Here is a 15571-nt window from a genome sequence, read left to right as displayed (position 1 = left end):
CTCATCTGGGGACACGAACAAAAAACACAAACTCCTTTTATTGCAAAGATAATGGTTCAATAGTAGTAATACCTGCTGCCACCACAGGGCGGCACCAAACATCACAACGTATTATAAAAACTCCATCAATATGAGCACATCTCTGAGCAGGGAATGGATTGACTGGTCAGTACTTCTGTCCCGCTGCATCCATTGACCTGTCCTTTCCCATCGGGCGTGCAGAATTTTCCCATGGTGCATTCAAATCAAATCAATTTATTTTTGTAAGGCCCAAAATCACAACAACAGTTGCCTCTGAGGGCCACAGGGAGAAATGAATCAACAATGTCTGTGGTGGCGAGGGACGATGTCCCAGGGTCCTCTGTCCTTAGACTCTCCTTCTCGGCCAGGAAAAACTACAAAAAAACCTCTTTGGGAAAAAAGCGTAGAAACCTGGAGGAGTTCCAGTGAAGGAGAGATCCGACTCTCACAGACGGACAGACGGACACAAGGAGACTGGAGCTGGACCCACTCTTCAGGCAGATGAGGGACCGACTGAGGCGAACTGGACCCACTCTTCAGGCAGATGAGGGACCGTCTGAGTCGAGCTGGACCCACTCTTCAGGCAGAAGAGGGACCGTCTGAGTCGAGCTGGACCCACTCTTCAGGCAGAAGAGGGACCGTCGGAGGCGAGCTGGACCCACTCTTCAGGCAGACGAGGGACCGTCGGAGGCGAGCTGGACCCACTCTTCAGGCAGATGAGGGACCGACTGAGGCGAACTGGAGCCACTCTTCAGGCAGAAGAGGGACCGTCGGAGGCGAGCTGGACCCACTCTTCAGGCAGAAGAGGGACCGTCTGAGTCGAGCTGGACCCACTCTTCAGGCAGATGAGGGACCGTCCACACAGGGCAGGGACCACTTCACCAGGGGAGGGGCATCTGGGTCCACAGGTCCTCAGGAGTGAGAGAAAGAAAAGAAGGCGGTGAACAGTTTGCAAGTGGAATCAAAAAATAAATATTGTTTGATAGCATAAGTAGTCAGAAGAAGAAGAGGATAGTGCTCAAGCTGCCATACTTTCCCCAGCATAGTTACTCCTAGGGCAGCGTAGCTGAAGCTGTGGGTTTATCTTTCTGTTCCTAACTACTCTGACCATAAGCGATTTCGAAGAGGAACGTTTTAAGCCTGGACTTAAATGAAGAGACTGTGTCAGCATATTTAACATGGGTCGGGAGCTGATTCCATAACACAGGAGCTTGGTAGCTAAACGCTCTACCTCCTACAGTACTTTTAGAGACTCTTGGCACCACCAGAAGGCCAGCATTCTGAGAGCGAAGAGCTCTGTTTGGATGATATGGTTCTATAGCATCTTTGAGGTAGGATGGGGCCATGTCATTTATGGCTTTGTAGGTCAAGAGTAGAATTTTGAATTTGATTCTAGACTCGACGGGGAGCCAGTGAAGAGACTTCAGCACCGGCGTAATGTGCTCTCTTCTTTTTGTTCCTGTTAGTAATCTTGCTGCTGCATTTTGAACCAGTTGAAAGCTTTTTATGGAGCTTTTAGGACACGCTGCAAGCAGGGAGTTACAGTAGTCTAATCTAGTCGTTACAAATGCATGGATAAGTTTTTCGGCATCACTTTTAGGCAGGATTCTTCTGATTTTGGCGATGTTGCGCAAATGGAAATAGGCTGTTTTACAAGCTTGATTTATATGAGCTTTAAATGAGAGCTCCTGGTCAAATAAGACTCCAAGGTTTCTTACAGTAGAACTGGAGGCTACACTGACATTGTCCAGTGTGACTATCTGCTCAGATAGAGCGTCTCGTAGATGCTTAGGGCCAAGCACAATGACCTCGGTTTTTTCAGGGTTAAGAAGCAGGTAGTTTAGTGTCATCCAGGTTTTTATCTCCTTCACACAAGCACTAAGTCTGTCTACTTGATCGCTCTGATCAGGTTTCATTGATAAATACAGCTGAGTGTCATCTGCATAGCAGTGGAAGTTAATGCCATGCTTTCTAATAATGTTGCCTAATGGTAGCATATAAAGAGTAAACAGAATTGGACCGAGTACCGAACCCTGTGGCACACCGTAAATTACTTTAGAGCTTGGTGAGGAGCTCTGGTTTACATTAACAAATTGGAACCTATCAGATAGATAGGATTTAAACCAGCTGAGGGCTGTTCCTCCAACACCTACATCACATTCTAACCTCTGCAGTAGAATGTTGTGGTCGATGGTGTCAAACGCTGCGCTGAGGTCCAACAGAACCAGGATTGAGACCAGTCCATCGTCAGCGGCTAATAACAAATCATTTGTGACTTTAACTAGTGCAGTTTCAGTGCTGTGGTGGGCTCTGAACCCTGACTGGAAAACTTCAACTAAGTTATTGTCCTGCAGGTGGCGACAAAGCTGTTTTACTACAACTTTTTCAAGGATTTTAGAGACGAAGGGAAGATTTGAAATAGGTCTGTAGTTTACCAATAGGTCGGGATCTAGATTAGGCTTTTTCAGAAGAGGTTTAATGACTGCATGTTTGAAGGACTGTGGAACATAGCCACTTTGGAGTGAAGTATTTATTATATTAAGAATAGGGTCTATAATTAGGGGAAGAATGTCTTTGAGGAGTCTGCTTGGAATGGGGTCTAGGACACAAGATGAGCTTTTAGAGGACATAATGGCTGAAGTTATCTCTGCTTGATCAGCAGCTGTGAACCTTTCTAGGTTTACAGGTGGATTTATATGGGACGTTAGATTTACAGCTTGGGCTAGTTCAGGGCTAATAGCCGGGGTAATTTCATCTAATTTATCTCTGATTGTTTTTATTTTATTGTTAAAAATTGCTCCGAGCCCTGCAGCGTGTGGTGCTGTGCCAGGCCAAGTGAACATCACACAGAGCAGCAGCATTACTCACACTTCTGTTACGTAAAAGTGTTTCAGACGAGAGCTGATGATGAGGGGCTTTTATGTTTAGGTCAGACCAAAGGATGAGGGTCAGAACAGAGGATGAGGGTCAGAACAGAGGATGAGGGTCAGAACAGAGGATGAGGGTCAGAACAGAGGATGAGGGTCAGACCAAAGGATGAGGGTCAGAACAGAGGATGAGGGTCAGAACAGAGGATGAGGGTCAGACCAAAGGATGAGGGTCAGAACAGAGGATGAGGGTCAGAACAGAGGATGAGGGTCTCTTCATTCACTTTGTGACTTGTAAATATCGACTAAAAATGTAGGAAAGATCAATTCACTAATGTCAGCTCTGGATAAAAGTACGAGTTTTTCACCAGATTTGATGTGCAGAGAATCGTTTGGTTTGTAGTTATTATAATGATTATATATATATTTTAATCAAACATGTTTTCTACAAATGATTTAATTTGTTTCATAAAATAATTGTGTAAATTGAAAACTCAGTGGTGGTAGAGCAGCCAAAGATTGAACTCAAAACAGAATATCGTTTTTCAAAATAATATTACTCAAGTAAAACTAAGAATAGTCATGCCACACCTGCCCTGGGGCAGACTGACGTAGACTTACAGGCTACATTATTGTGCAAACGTTTGGAGGATGGAACAAAAACTAATTGTAATCCAACAACCAACCAGGACGAGCGAATCCACCCAACTCCTCCCACTGGTCAGACCTCTCACTGGTCAGATGTCCCACTCCTCTCACTGGTCAGATGTCCCACTCCTCTCACTGGTCAGATGTCCCACTCCTCTCACTGGTCAGATGTCCTACACCTCTCACTGGTCAGATGTCCTACACCTCTCACTGGTCAGATGTCCCACTCCTCTCACTGGTCAGACGTCCCACTCCTCTCACTGGTCAGACGTCCCACTCCTCTCACTGGTCAGACGTCCCACTCCTCTCACTGGTCAGACGTCCCACTCCTCTCACTGGTCAGACGTCCCACTCCTCTCACTGGTCAGATGTCCTACACCTCTCACTGGTCAGATGTCCCTCTCTTCTCACTGGTCAGATGTCCCACTCCTCTTACTGGTCAGATGTCCTACACCTCTCACTGGTCAGATGTCCCACTCCTCTCACTGGTCAGATGTCCCACTCTTCTCACTGGTCAGATGTCCCACTCTTCTCACTGGTCAGATGTCCCACTCCTCTCACTGGTCAGACGTCCCACTCCTCTCACTGGTCAGATGTCCCACTCCTCTTACTGGTCAGACGTCCTACACCTCTCACTGGTCAGATGTCCCACTCCTCTCACTGGTCAGATGTCCCACTCCTCTCACTGGTCAGACGTCCCACTCCTCTCACTGGTCAGACGTCCCACTCCTCTCACTGGTCAGACGTCACACTCCTCTCACTGGTCAGACGTCCCACTCCTCTCACTGGTCAGATGTCCTACACCTCTCACTGGTCAGATGTCCCACTCTTCTCACTGGTCAGATGTCCCACTCCTCTTACTGGTCAGATGTCCTACACCTCTCACTGGTCAGATGTCCCACTCTTCTCACTGGTCAGATGTCCCACTCCTCTTACTGGTCAGATGTCCCACTCTTCTCACTGGTCAGATGTCCCACTCTTCTCACTGGTCAGATGTCCCACTCCTCTCACTGGTCAGACGTCCCACTCCTCTCACTGGTCAGATGTCCCACTCCTCTTACTGGTCAGATGTCCTACACCTCTCACTGGTCAGATGTCCCACTCCTCTTACTGGTCAGACGTCCCACTCCTCTCACTGGTCAGATGTCCTACACCTCTCACTGGTCAGACGTCCCACTCCTCTCACTGGTCAGATGTCCTACACCTCTCACTGGTCAGATGTCCCACTCCTCTCACTGGTCAGATGTCCTACACCTCTCACTGGTCAGATGTCCCACTCCTCTCACTGGTCAGACGTCCTACACCTCTCACTGGTCAGATGTCCCACTCCTCTCACTGGTCAGACGTCCCACTCCTCTCACTGGTCAGATGTCCCACTCCTCTCACTGGTCAGACGTCCCACTCCTCTCACTGGTCAGATGTCCCACTCCTCTTACTGGTCAGACGTCCCACTCCTCTCACTGGTCAGATGTCCTACACCTCTCACTGGTCAGACGTCCCACTCCTCTCACTGGTCAGATGTCCTACACCTCTCACTGGTCAGATGTCCCACTCCTCTCACTGGTCAGACGTCCTACACCTCTCACTGGTCAGATGTCCCACTCCTCTCACTGGTCAGACGTCCCACTCCTCTCACTGGTCAGATGTCCCACTCCTCTCACTGGTCAGACGTCCCACTCCTCTCACTGGTCAGATGTCCCACTCCTCTCACTGGTCAGATGTCCCACTCCTCTCACTGGTCAGTGATTTAACACCATATTGTCGGGTTAACTAATACTAAGCTTTTAGAACCTAAAAGAACCACAAATGATCCAAGACTCTAAGATCTTTATCTTTGCTCGTTCTCAAACCGCTCGATACATCTTTCTCTCTCTTCTCAGCCCACACAGACTCATTTACTCTTGTGAGTTGGATGGTCTCGCTCACCATGATAAATTGACCAGAATGCATTGCAGTAGCAGTGGTCACTACAAACGTCTGGCTCATTATTGTAGGAGAAACATGTGAATGATTCTCCTACAATAATTCACCAAAGCAAACACAGTAGATTGTGTCAAGACCAGTGGCACAGTGGATAAGGGTGTTGCACATGTGTGGTTGTTGTCTTGCCCTCCAGCATTTGCCGAATGTCCCTACTCTCTCCCCATTTCACACGACAACTGCCCTGTCAAATAAAGCCTTCAGGACAGAAAAATCTAAAAAAATATATAAATTTCAATCTCAATGTTTCTTTTACTTTGTTAAATAAATTGTTTTTGAATAAAGAAGCTGAGACCTTTCCTTTTACTCTAAAATACACTGCATGTCAACAAAACAAAACCAGAAGTGGACTCTTCTCCTCGAACAGCTGCAGGAGATGATCCTTCAGCTGCAACACGCTGTTTAAACCCGACTCATGCAGCGAGCGGATTCTCAATTCTGAAACAACGTGTGAAAGACGAATCCCGTGGTCATGGAGAAGATGTCAGTGTGTTTGAGAAGGGTCAGATCAGTGGCATCGAGCAGAAACTACAGATCTGACCCCAGTGAGTTTGAGACGAGCTGGAGAAGGCTTTGTGCAGCGGTCACTCTCTTTGTGCAGCGGTCACTCTCGTTGTGCAGTGGTCACTCTCGTTGTGCAGTGGTCACTCTCTTTGTGCAGTGGTCATTTGTGCAGTGGTCACTCTCTCTGTGCAGCGGTCACTCTCGTTGTGCAGCGGTCACTCTCTTTGTGCAGCGGTCACTCTCGTTGTGCAGTGGTCACTCTCGTTGTGCAGTGGTCACTCTCTTTGTGCAGTGGTCATTTGTGCAGTGGTCACTCTCTCTGTGCAGCGGTCACTCTCTTTGTGCAGCGGTCACTCTCTTTGTGCAGTGGTCATTTGTGTAGTGGTCACTCTCGTTGTGCAGCGGTCACTCTCTTTGTGCAGCGGTCACTCTCGTTGTGCAGTGGTCACTCTCGTTGTGCAGTGGTCACTCTCTTTGTGCAGTGGTCACTCTCTTTGTGCAGTGGTCATTTGTGCAGTGGTCACTCTCTCTGTGCAGCGGTCACTCTCTTTGTGCAGCGGTCACTCTCTTTGTGCAGTGGTCACTCTCTTTGTGAAGCAGTCACTCTCTTTGTGCAGTGGTCATTTGTGCAGTGGTCACTCTCTTTGTGCAGTGGTCACTCTCTTTGTGCAGTGGTCATTTGTGTAGTGGTCACTCTCGTTGTGCAGCGGTCACTCTCTTTGTGCAGCGGTCACTCTCGTTGTGCAGTGGTCACTCTCGTTGTGCAGTGGTCACTCTCTTTGTGCAGTGGTCACTCTCTTTGTGCAGTGGTCATTTGTGCAGTGGTCACTCTCTCTGTGCAGCGGTCACTCTCTTTGTGCAGCGGTCACTCTCTTTGTGCAGTGGTCACTCTCTTTGTGAAGCAGTCACTCTCTTTGTGCAGTGGTCATTTGTGCAGTGGTCACTCTCTTTGTGCAGTGGTCACTCTCTTTGTGCAGTGGTCATTTGTGTAGTGGTCACTCTCGTTGTGCAGCGGTCACTCTCTTTGTGCAGCGGTCACTCTCGTTGTGCAGTGGTCACTCTCGTTGTGCAGTGGTCACTCTCTTTGTGCAGTGGTCACTCTCTTTGTGCAGTGGTCATTTGTGCAGTGGTCACTCTCTCTGTGCAGCGGTCACTCTCTTTGTGCAGCGGTCACTCTCTTTGTGCAGTGGTCACTCTCTTTGTGAAGCAGTCACTCTCTTTGTGCAGTGGTCATTTGTGCAGTGGTCACTCTCTTTGTGCAGTGGTCACTCTCTTTGTGCAGTGGTCACTCTCTTTGTGCAGTGGTCACTCTCTTTGTGAAGCAGTCACTCTCTTTGTGCAGTGGTCACTCTCTCACATCATCAATACAAGATCAACTGGTGACAACATAATGCACAAACTTTATTTTGGACCAACGTGTTGATACGCTCAACAAAGACTGAACTGAAACTCTTTGTTGTCATGACATTAGAAAAAGAAATCCCCTGCCAACTCAGTATAGATGTATGTTAAACCCTTCAATCCAGTTTCAAAAAAATGTGGTAAATATCTATCGTAGTTTTACATCGGTCAAGTTTGTGAAGAAAAATAACAGTTGAAATTCACAGGCGGCAGCTCTAAAGCACAATCCCTCTGTGATGTCATGAATAAGCAACATTCCATCCAAAATGCAGTACAGTTTACACACAAACAGACATATTTACATTTTTCATCATTTAACAATTCATGAACATAGTTATAATGTCATTTCTATGGATTTTGCAAGTATTTACGATGTTGTTGCCAGGTACAGTACAGGTACAAATCCTAAATATTCACTGCGTTCTAGAGAAATGTGTTTCTAACCTTATATAAGTATGTCGGTGTAATCCCTCATTCGTCCAGGCGTGTTCCATAGTAGAAAAAGCTTCAGTTGTAGTCATCTGGACTCAGTTTGAAAAAATAGACGTTTTGACTCTCATCCAAGAGTCATTGTCAATAAAAGAATTTAGATCGAGAACTCCGATATTAATACTGTTCTGTGGTAAGACCCGCCCATTGGGAGGAGCCTTCCTGAAGTAGAAAGAGTTGTTTGTTTCAACAGAAACTCCCCCCTTGTATCTACAGAGCCTATTCAGAATCTTAATGGGCTATTAGAATCCTCTTTGTCTTTGTGAGACCCTGGCTCAACCACCCTGAGTACCTGATTAGCATCTAAATGTCCTTGTCCTGGTCCTCTACCTTTCCAGGGGTTCAGTATTCCATTATAGATACCAGGAAGATTAAATCTTAGCCCTCCATTTCTGTTTAAAGAAGGTCTTTCTTTTTTAACAAAAATAGCTTCCTTAACTCCTCTTTCAAACCGTCTTTCCTTATGTGTCTGGCCTGCCGGAAAAACTGCAGAGAATTTTTAGACAACACGAAGTCCCTGTTTATTTTAAACCAGGAAACACTTTAAGACAAAAACTGGTTCATCCTAAGGACAAGTTGCCGACTCAAAAACAGAGCAATGTAGTTTATTCGATCCAATGCAGTGAAGAAAGCTGTAAAGAACGTTACATAGGTGAGACGAAACAGCCTCTACACAAGAGGCTTTATCAGCACAGAAGAAATACAAGTTCAGGACCACAGAGCGCCGTGCATCTCCATCTTGAAGCCTCTAATCACTCGTTTGAAGACGGTGAGGTGAAGGTTTTAAGCAGGAGAAAAGATGGTTTGAAAGAGGAGTCAAGGAAGCTATTTTTGTTAAAAAAGAAAAACCTTCTTTAAACAGAAATGGAGGGCTAAGATTCAATCTTCCTGTAGTGTACAATGGGATCCTGAACCCCTGGAGAGGTAGAGGACCAGGACCAGGACATTTAGATGCTAATCAGGTACTCAGGGTGGTTGAGCTAGGGTCTCACAAAGACAAAGAGGATTCTAATAGCCCATTAAGATTCTGAATAGGCTCGGTAGATACAAGGGGGAAGTTTCTGTTGAAACAAACAACTCTTTCTACTTCAGGAAGGCTCCGCCCAATGGGCGGGTCTTACCACAGAACAGTATTAATATCGGAGTTCCCGACCTAAATTCTTTTATTGACAATGACTCTTGGATGAGAGTCGAAACGTCTATTTTTTTCTAACTGAGTCCAGATGAAACAACTGAAGCTTTTTCTACTTATATAAGTATGTGCAGATATCTACAAACTGCACTTACGTATAGTACTTTAACTTTTGTACTTGGTTGTTTCCACCACAGATCCAACACCAGTATCACCACATGCACGTCACATACAGGGGGTGGGGGAAGTGTCTTGCCCAGGGACAACACCGGTCAGAGCTGGGATCAAACGCTGACCTTGGTCTGTTCACTGTGACTGCCCCCCTCAGGTTTGAGAGGACAACACAGCAAGAAGACAGGGACAGAGTAGGCACTGTACGTCAACAAAACACACACACCCATTTATATATTTAATTTATAATCCAATCAGTACTGAAACCCATTTGAACAAGTATCAGCACACACACATTATCATCACTGTGTGTTCTATGGTGATATTGTAATATGGAAGAAATGACATTCTAACATTCTAACATCCTTGTTCAGTCCAACAGGAATGTGTATGTTTGGTCAGTTATCCACACCCCTGATTTTTCATACATTTTGAAATACCGTAGTTTCCGCTCTATAAGGCGCACTGACAATGATCATTTTTCATATATAAGGCGCATTAAGTGAAACAAAACCTGTACCACACAAAATCACTTCGAGGTCAGTAAACACAACCAGAATGAATCCATATATAAGGCACTGGATTATAAGGAAAAATTTAAGGCTTTTAAGTGCTCCTAAAAGTGCGGAAAATACGGTAGTTTGGAATCACAAACAATAATGCAAATTTAAAGAATCACAAACATAAAAAAAAACACATTCTATTGTCTTTTTTTAATTTATTTTTTATTGATTGAGTTATAAAACTTCGTCTTGTGTATTGCACTTTTTCCCTCACAATCAAGTCCAAGTTGACAACATAATGATGCCATGTGAGAGTCATCGTGGCTCCATTAGCCGGCCTCCCTCGTCTCCATGACACTGTCCTCCGCCCTCCTCGTTAGCAGCTCAGTGCATCACAGTGTTATGACTATGAGCCGTGCTGCTGAGGGGGGATTACGCTGCGTGTCCTATGGCGTATATTTAGCCTTTTTACAGTGGCTGGCGGGTGGTGGTCTGATCCATCCGGGTTAGTGGCTCTAGGAGGGATCATGGGCGGCAGTAGCTCAGTGGTAGAGTGCTGGTCTTCTGATCCAAAGGTTCAACTCCCCGCTCGGTCAGAGCGGTCAGATCCACTGGCCCGCAGGTTGGCGGTACGATCGCAGCTGCCTCATGTGAATACTGCCGTTGTGTCCTTGGGCAAGACACTTAACCCAACTCGCCCCCCCAGTGTCTGTGTACATCTGGTGTGAATGTGTGTGTGAATGGGTGACTGGTTCCTTGATGTAAAGCGCTTTGAGTATCTTGACGGTAGAAAAGCGCTATATACAATGTGACCATTTATTTACGGGTGAGAAAATCCACTCAGCGGGTTTCGTAACAAAGGATCAGCAGCCAATCAGAGGAGACGCCTGCAAGAGACACCGCCAATCACCGTGAGGTAATCCAGCCGGGCGGGACGGCCAATGACACGGTGGGTCAGACAGGACAGAATAATATGAGCAATAGTCATAATAAACTGACGGAATGGAACATACGTCGTCGCATTTTAAAAGTGTAACTTTTCTGGGTCTGCCACATTCTATCCTTGTCTCCAAGGATAGAATGTTCCAGAGTGTGGCATTAAATGTATCTCCATGGAGACAAGTAGAAGTTGATTTGTTAAACAGACAAACAAAACCTCTGCACGTTAGCATTAGCTCTTTCATGTTTATTGATGTAAAACATTCCATCAAAACAGAAACTATCATGTTTCTGGGGCATAATGCAGCGGACAATGCATCACAGAAAGAGATGTCAAAATTTAAACAAACTCTTTCTATTTATTTACTTTAATTTTTAAACCGTACAGCGTAAAACACATACTTTGAAGACGTACAACTACAGCGTCATAAACTTGGAATTACTAAATGTCTTTTATGAATATCTGAAATTGACCTGATGATTTAAAAATATAATTTATTTATGATTTAGGTGTTTATTTTTTTATTAAGAAAACAGGAACAGTTATGTTTTGGTGAGGTCAGCTGCTCACGTAACAGAGCTCTGTGACCCAGGCCCAACACAAACCGGTCTGAGGGGGGCAACTACTAACTTAGAGCTTTAATAGCTTTAATAAGCATGAACAAAAACTCAATTCATGAGAAACAAATAGTTTATTCAAATTATTCTAGTACTTATTCATACCTTAAATCTTTAAGTAGATATTAAGCCTGAATAATTCTCAATAAACTATTTGTTAATGATTCAGTATTTGTTCATGTTTTATTTAAAGGTGTAGTTATCATAATACCAAATACATGAAAATATGTATGTATTTTCAGGTAGCACTAAACAACAAAATACGTCTTATTGATCTAAAACAGCTTAAATCTGTTCAATTGACTTCATAACATGTTCAAAACTGCAGAATTGCCACGCCTCTTCATAATGGCATGTCACTGAAGCAAACAGCTTATTAAAAAGTCTGTATGATTCTGGAGTCAGAGTAAGAGTAAGTCAGTGAACTGTAAAATAATGATTTATTGTGTATACAATTTGTTATATTGTACATGACCAAATAAATCTATTACTACTTCTAGGAGGGGGCGGACATGGGGGGTAGGTGAAAACTTCAAATGCCGAACAATAAAGGATTACTCAGACATGAGTTTATTGGAAAACCAATATAACATGGTTAATTTTTATAATACAAATATATTTTCATGTCCCCTTTAAGCAATTATACATTTTATCTTGGCTATTTGATTACAATTAATACAGGCAAATGTAAAAGGAATCAGATTAGTCCTGAGTCTAATCAAATGCCTTTTGTCAAATTAGACAAATTTAGACAGTGCTAGAATTGTAATAAGCATGTCATTATTTACTATGTTCTGTTAAAATGATTGTAACTGATTCAAAATGAGGTAATCTGCGGTTAATTGCTCAGTAAAGCCTGTATTATCGTTTCCACTGCAGTTTAGGCTCTTTATTTACATTCTCCAGGGGGCGTGTACAACTGCCCCTTGCGTCCTGACGTCATCCTGCTCCGGACCAATCACGCGGCGGCTGGGCGTGGCGCGCTCCCTCGCCGGGTAAAAGGGATTTGACAGCGGCTGGTCCCGGCGCGGCTCACGCGTCTGCTGAGCCCGTCTCCTGAGCCCGTCTGAGCGGGGGGGACAAAGCCATGGCTGCGGCCGCGACCTGCGAGCCGCCCGGGCCCGTGTGCGCCAAAACCAAAGCGCTTTGTTCCCGGGAGCAGAGCCGGAGGAACCGCGAGAACTCCAAACGGAGGCAAGCGGCGCTTTTATTCCTCAGCAACATCTCCCTGGACGGACGGCCCGTGGTCCAGAGCGGTCCCCGCAGAGAGAGCGCTATCCCCGGCGTCAGCGCGCGCCCGGACCCCGCCGCGAGCAACAACACGAGCTACGGGACTTTCGCGCATCATTTTGCCGGTTCCGACGCGCCGCGCGTCCTCAACATACCGCCCATCCTGGTCCTGCCGTCGGACGCCGCGGGTCTGAGCGACGAGGCGCTGCTGCCGCCGCCGTCGTCGTCGGGCCGCCGTCGCCGCGGGTCGTTCCCCTCGCTCGGCACCGCGAGCCTCCTGTCCCCGTCCCCGTCCGACGCCAGCCTGCTGCCCTCGCCGCTGCTGGGACCGCGCAAGTCGTCCACGCTGCTGTCCGTCCAGAGCTGCAACTCGGTGTCGTCGGAGCCGCGGCAGAGGTGAGCGGCTCGTGTGTGTCCGGTGCTTTTGGATCTGTTTGATGATTATTGTTGTTTGGGTGAAGCAGATGTGGGTTGTACGTGGTAGGGTTGAGTTACATTTACTCAGTTACATACTTTTTTAAATACATTGTACTTTTCTCAGAGTAGTTGTACTTTTACTCCTGCTTGAGTCATGTATTTGTCGGTGGAACAGGACCGTGTATCTATTAGAAATAACCAGCAGAACCATATTGCTTACTCTTTAATAGTGACAAAAACTTTATGTTGACAGGATTAAACTGGTTTGAACCTTTTGTGTTTCCTGCACCGCTCCTTCAGTTGTGATTTAGTTATTATAATAACTATTTTTTGCATGCTTTAAGTGAGACCTGCACTTTTTGGCATATCATTAATAGCCTAAAAGAAGACCTATTATACAAAATCAATGTTAATGTGCTTTTAATATCCTTGTTACTTGTTCCTTGTTGATTCCTGCATGTTTGAGTTAATCCTGTATCGTCCCGAAGCTAAAGTCGAGTGCACAGAAAATTCCTGTTTTCACCTACCCCCTATCCCCGCCCACACCCCTGTACTTAGGTGTGATTATTTGAAAAAAAAAAAAACGAAGACTCCGAGTGATGCAGATGTAGAGTTTTAAAATGTCACATAGCCACTTTTCCAACATAAAATGTAAGCGCTCGTTACAGTGAAACGTCACAGAACAGAATCGTTTTGAACAGAAAGTCAAGGGACCTGTCTCTGTCATCCATCTGTGAAAATAAAACATCAGAACACATCGGTTCAAAAGTATCAGCAGAGCTTATCGGCCGGCCATCTGCTGCTCTGGATTCTAAACAATCTGCCATTAAAGAAATGCATCATTTAATCTGTATAATTCACCATTTTGTCCTTAAATCCACTTTTAAATCAGACGTTACGACCAGACTACTTTCCCCAAACTCTTTCTTATTCTCACTTGAGTAACATATTGGACTATTGTACTTTTTGGCCACTCCACCCACCTCCGATGTAAAGTACTTCATGGTTTACTTTGCGTTGTAGCACGTGGCAGTACTATCACGGCGAGCAGTCGGGTCTTACCTCGTTTCTAAAATTGTCCTCGTGACTTTACGCACATAGTTTGGGGAAGTTGGCCGTGACCCGGTGATGAGGGTCAAACTTAGACATGTGAAAGCTCGTCTTTGTCAAGCGGCTGTGTGGATGTCTTCAATGAACTTCAACTTCACTTTAAAGGGGACATGCTACGACCTGTATGACCTGTATGACCTGTATGACCTGTATGACCTGTATGACCTGTATGACCTGTATGACCTGTATGACCTGTATGACCTGTATGACCTGTATGACCTGTATGAGTGTTTGAGTGATCCTGCGTTGTTCTGCGATTGAGGCTTAAGCGCTCAGAAAATTCTTGTTTTCACCTATCCCCTATCCCCCACTCACATACTTGTACTTTGTATCAGTGATTTGATTCGTATACACAGGCTAAATACGTGAATTTTAGTTCCTGAACATATGTATTCCGCACAACAGCCACTTTGTGTTGACGGTATGCGAGCAAATGTTTATTTTTGACTATATATTTTTTCACAGTCAGATTTAAATTAGGGCTAAGTTTAGGAACAGGTCATTTGGTTTGATTTAGGGCTTTGGGGGGCTTTCAGGGGGTTAGGGGGGTCAATGGCATGTGAAATGTCACTACGAAGAGGCGGGGCTTATCAGCTCTGCAGTTTTCAACAGGAAGTCAATGATCCTGCTTCGATTACTCTGCCGTTTTAGATCAATATTGCAGTTTATAATGAATACAATGTAAAATTGTTATCTGCTTATGTTGTAGTTTATTACTAAATTATATCAGTAAAGTATAATATGTCCTATAGTATTGTTAGTTTTCCTCCTTGTCGAGTGAAATAGTCTTGGTTTGGTTGGATGGATTGGGTTGCTTTCTTCACGCTTGTTTTGTCCTGACTTGGTTTGGTCATGTCCTTATCCCAGGTTTAGTCCAGGTTTATTCCTGGTTTATTCCTGGTTTAGTCCTGGTTTAGTCCTGGTCCAGTCCAGGTTTAGTCCTGGTTTAGTCCCGGTTTATTCCTGGTTTAGTCCTGGTTTAGTCCTGGTTTAGTCCTGGTCCAGTCCAGGTTTAGCCCTAGTTTAGCCCTGGTTTAGTCCAGGTTTAGTTCTTTCTTTTCTCCATTTTGATTTTGTATGTGTGAACGCACCATTATTGTTGCTTTCCCTGTAACATATTGCATTCTTTGGACAAGGCTCTTCATGTATTGGATTATTACTGGTCCTATATAACTCCTAAACATTATTATTTCTCTATTATTATCATGTTATGAACTCATTAAGAACAGTTTGATTACTCTGTTATTAGAGCTTTCTGACTCCTCTCAAAATCTATGAGTCAACCAACCGTCAGAAATGATACTGCAGTAAGTTTTTTACTCAAAGACCATTTTACTAAGTAGAAGCACAAGTTTCGGCCCAAGAAAGTACGTAAATAAGTATGTGGGGCACCTATTACTCAAGAAAAAGTACTGTAAGTGTAACCGTTTGGACATGACACCCCTCTTATAATTTTAAGTTAATGTAATCAAAGACAAAATATCAATAAATGCGCAAAATCTGGTACTTTCAAAGGATATACCACAACAATTAGAAAAACA

The 15571-nt window shown here is 44.8% G+C and overlaps 1 protein-coding gene across 1 annotated transcript in view; it reads left to right on the top strand.

Moving 5' to 3' along the window:
• Positions 1-12327: 12327 nt before the first annotated feature.
• The window catches only part of cables2b (Cdk5 and Abl enzyme substrate 2b), a 48028-nt gene continuing 44784 nt past the window's right edge, over positions 12328-15571 (top strand). The window contains exon 1 of the mRNA XM_072448704.1: positions 12328-12899. Within this exon, the coding sequence (XP_072304805.1) occupies positions 12361-12899 (539 nt within the window). The 5' untranslated portion in view covers positions 12328-12360. The remainder of the gene's footprint in view (positions 12900-15571) is intronic.

Source organism: Eucyclogobius newberryi, unplaced genomic scaffold (genome assembly GCF_026437365.1).
Source record: "Eucyclogobius newberryi isolate DKJ021-1_F unplaced genomic scaffold, fEucNew1.0.hap1 SCAF_17, whole genome shotgun sequence".
Taxonomy (NCBI): Eukaryota; Metazoa; Chordata; class Actinopteri; order Gobiiformes; family Gobiidae; genus Eucyclogobius; species Eucyclogobius newberryi.
This window is presented reverse-complemented; position numbering and strand designations above follow the sequence as displayed.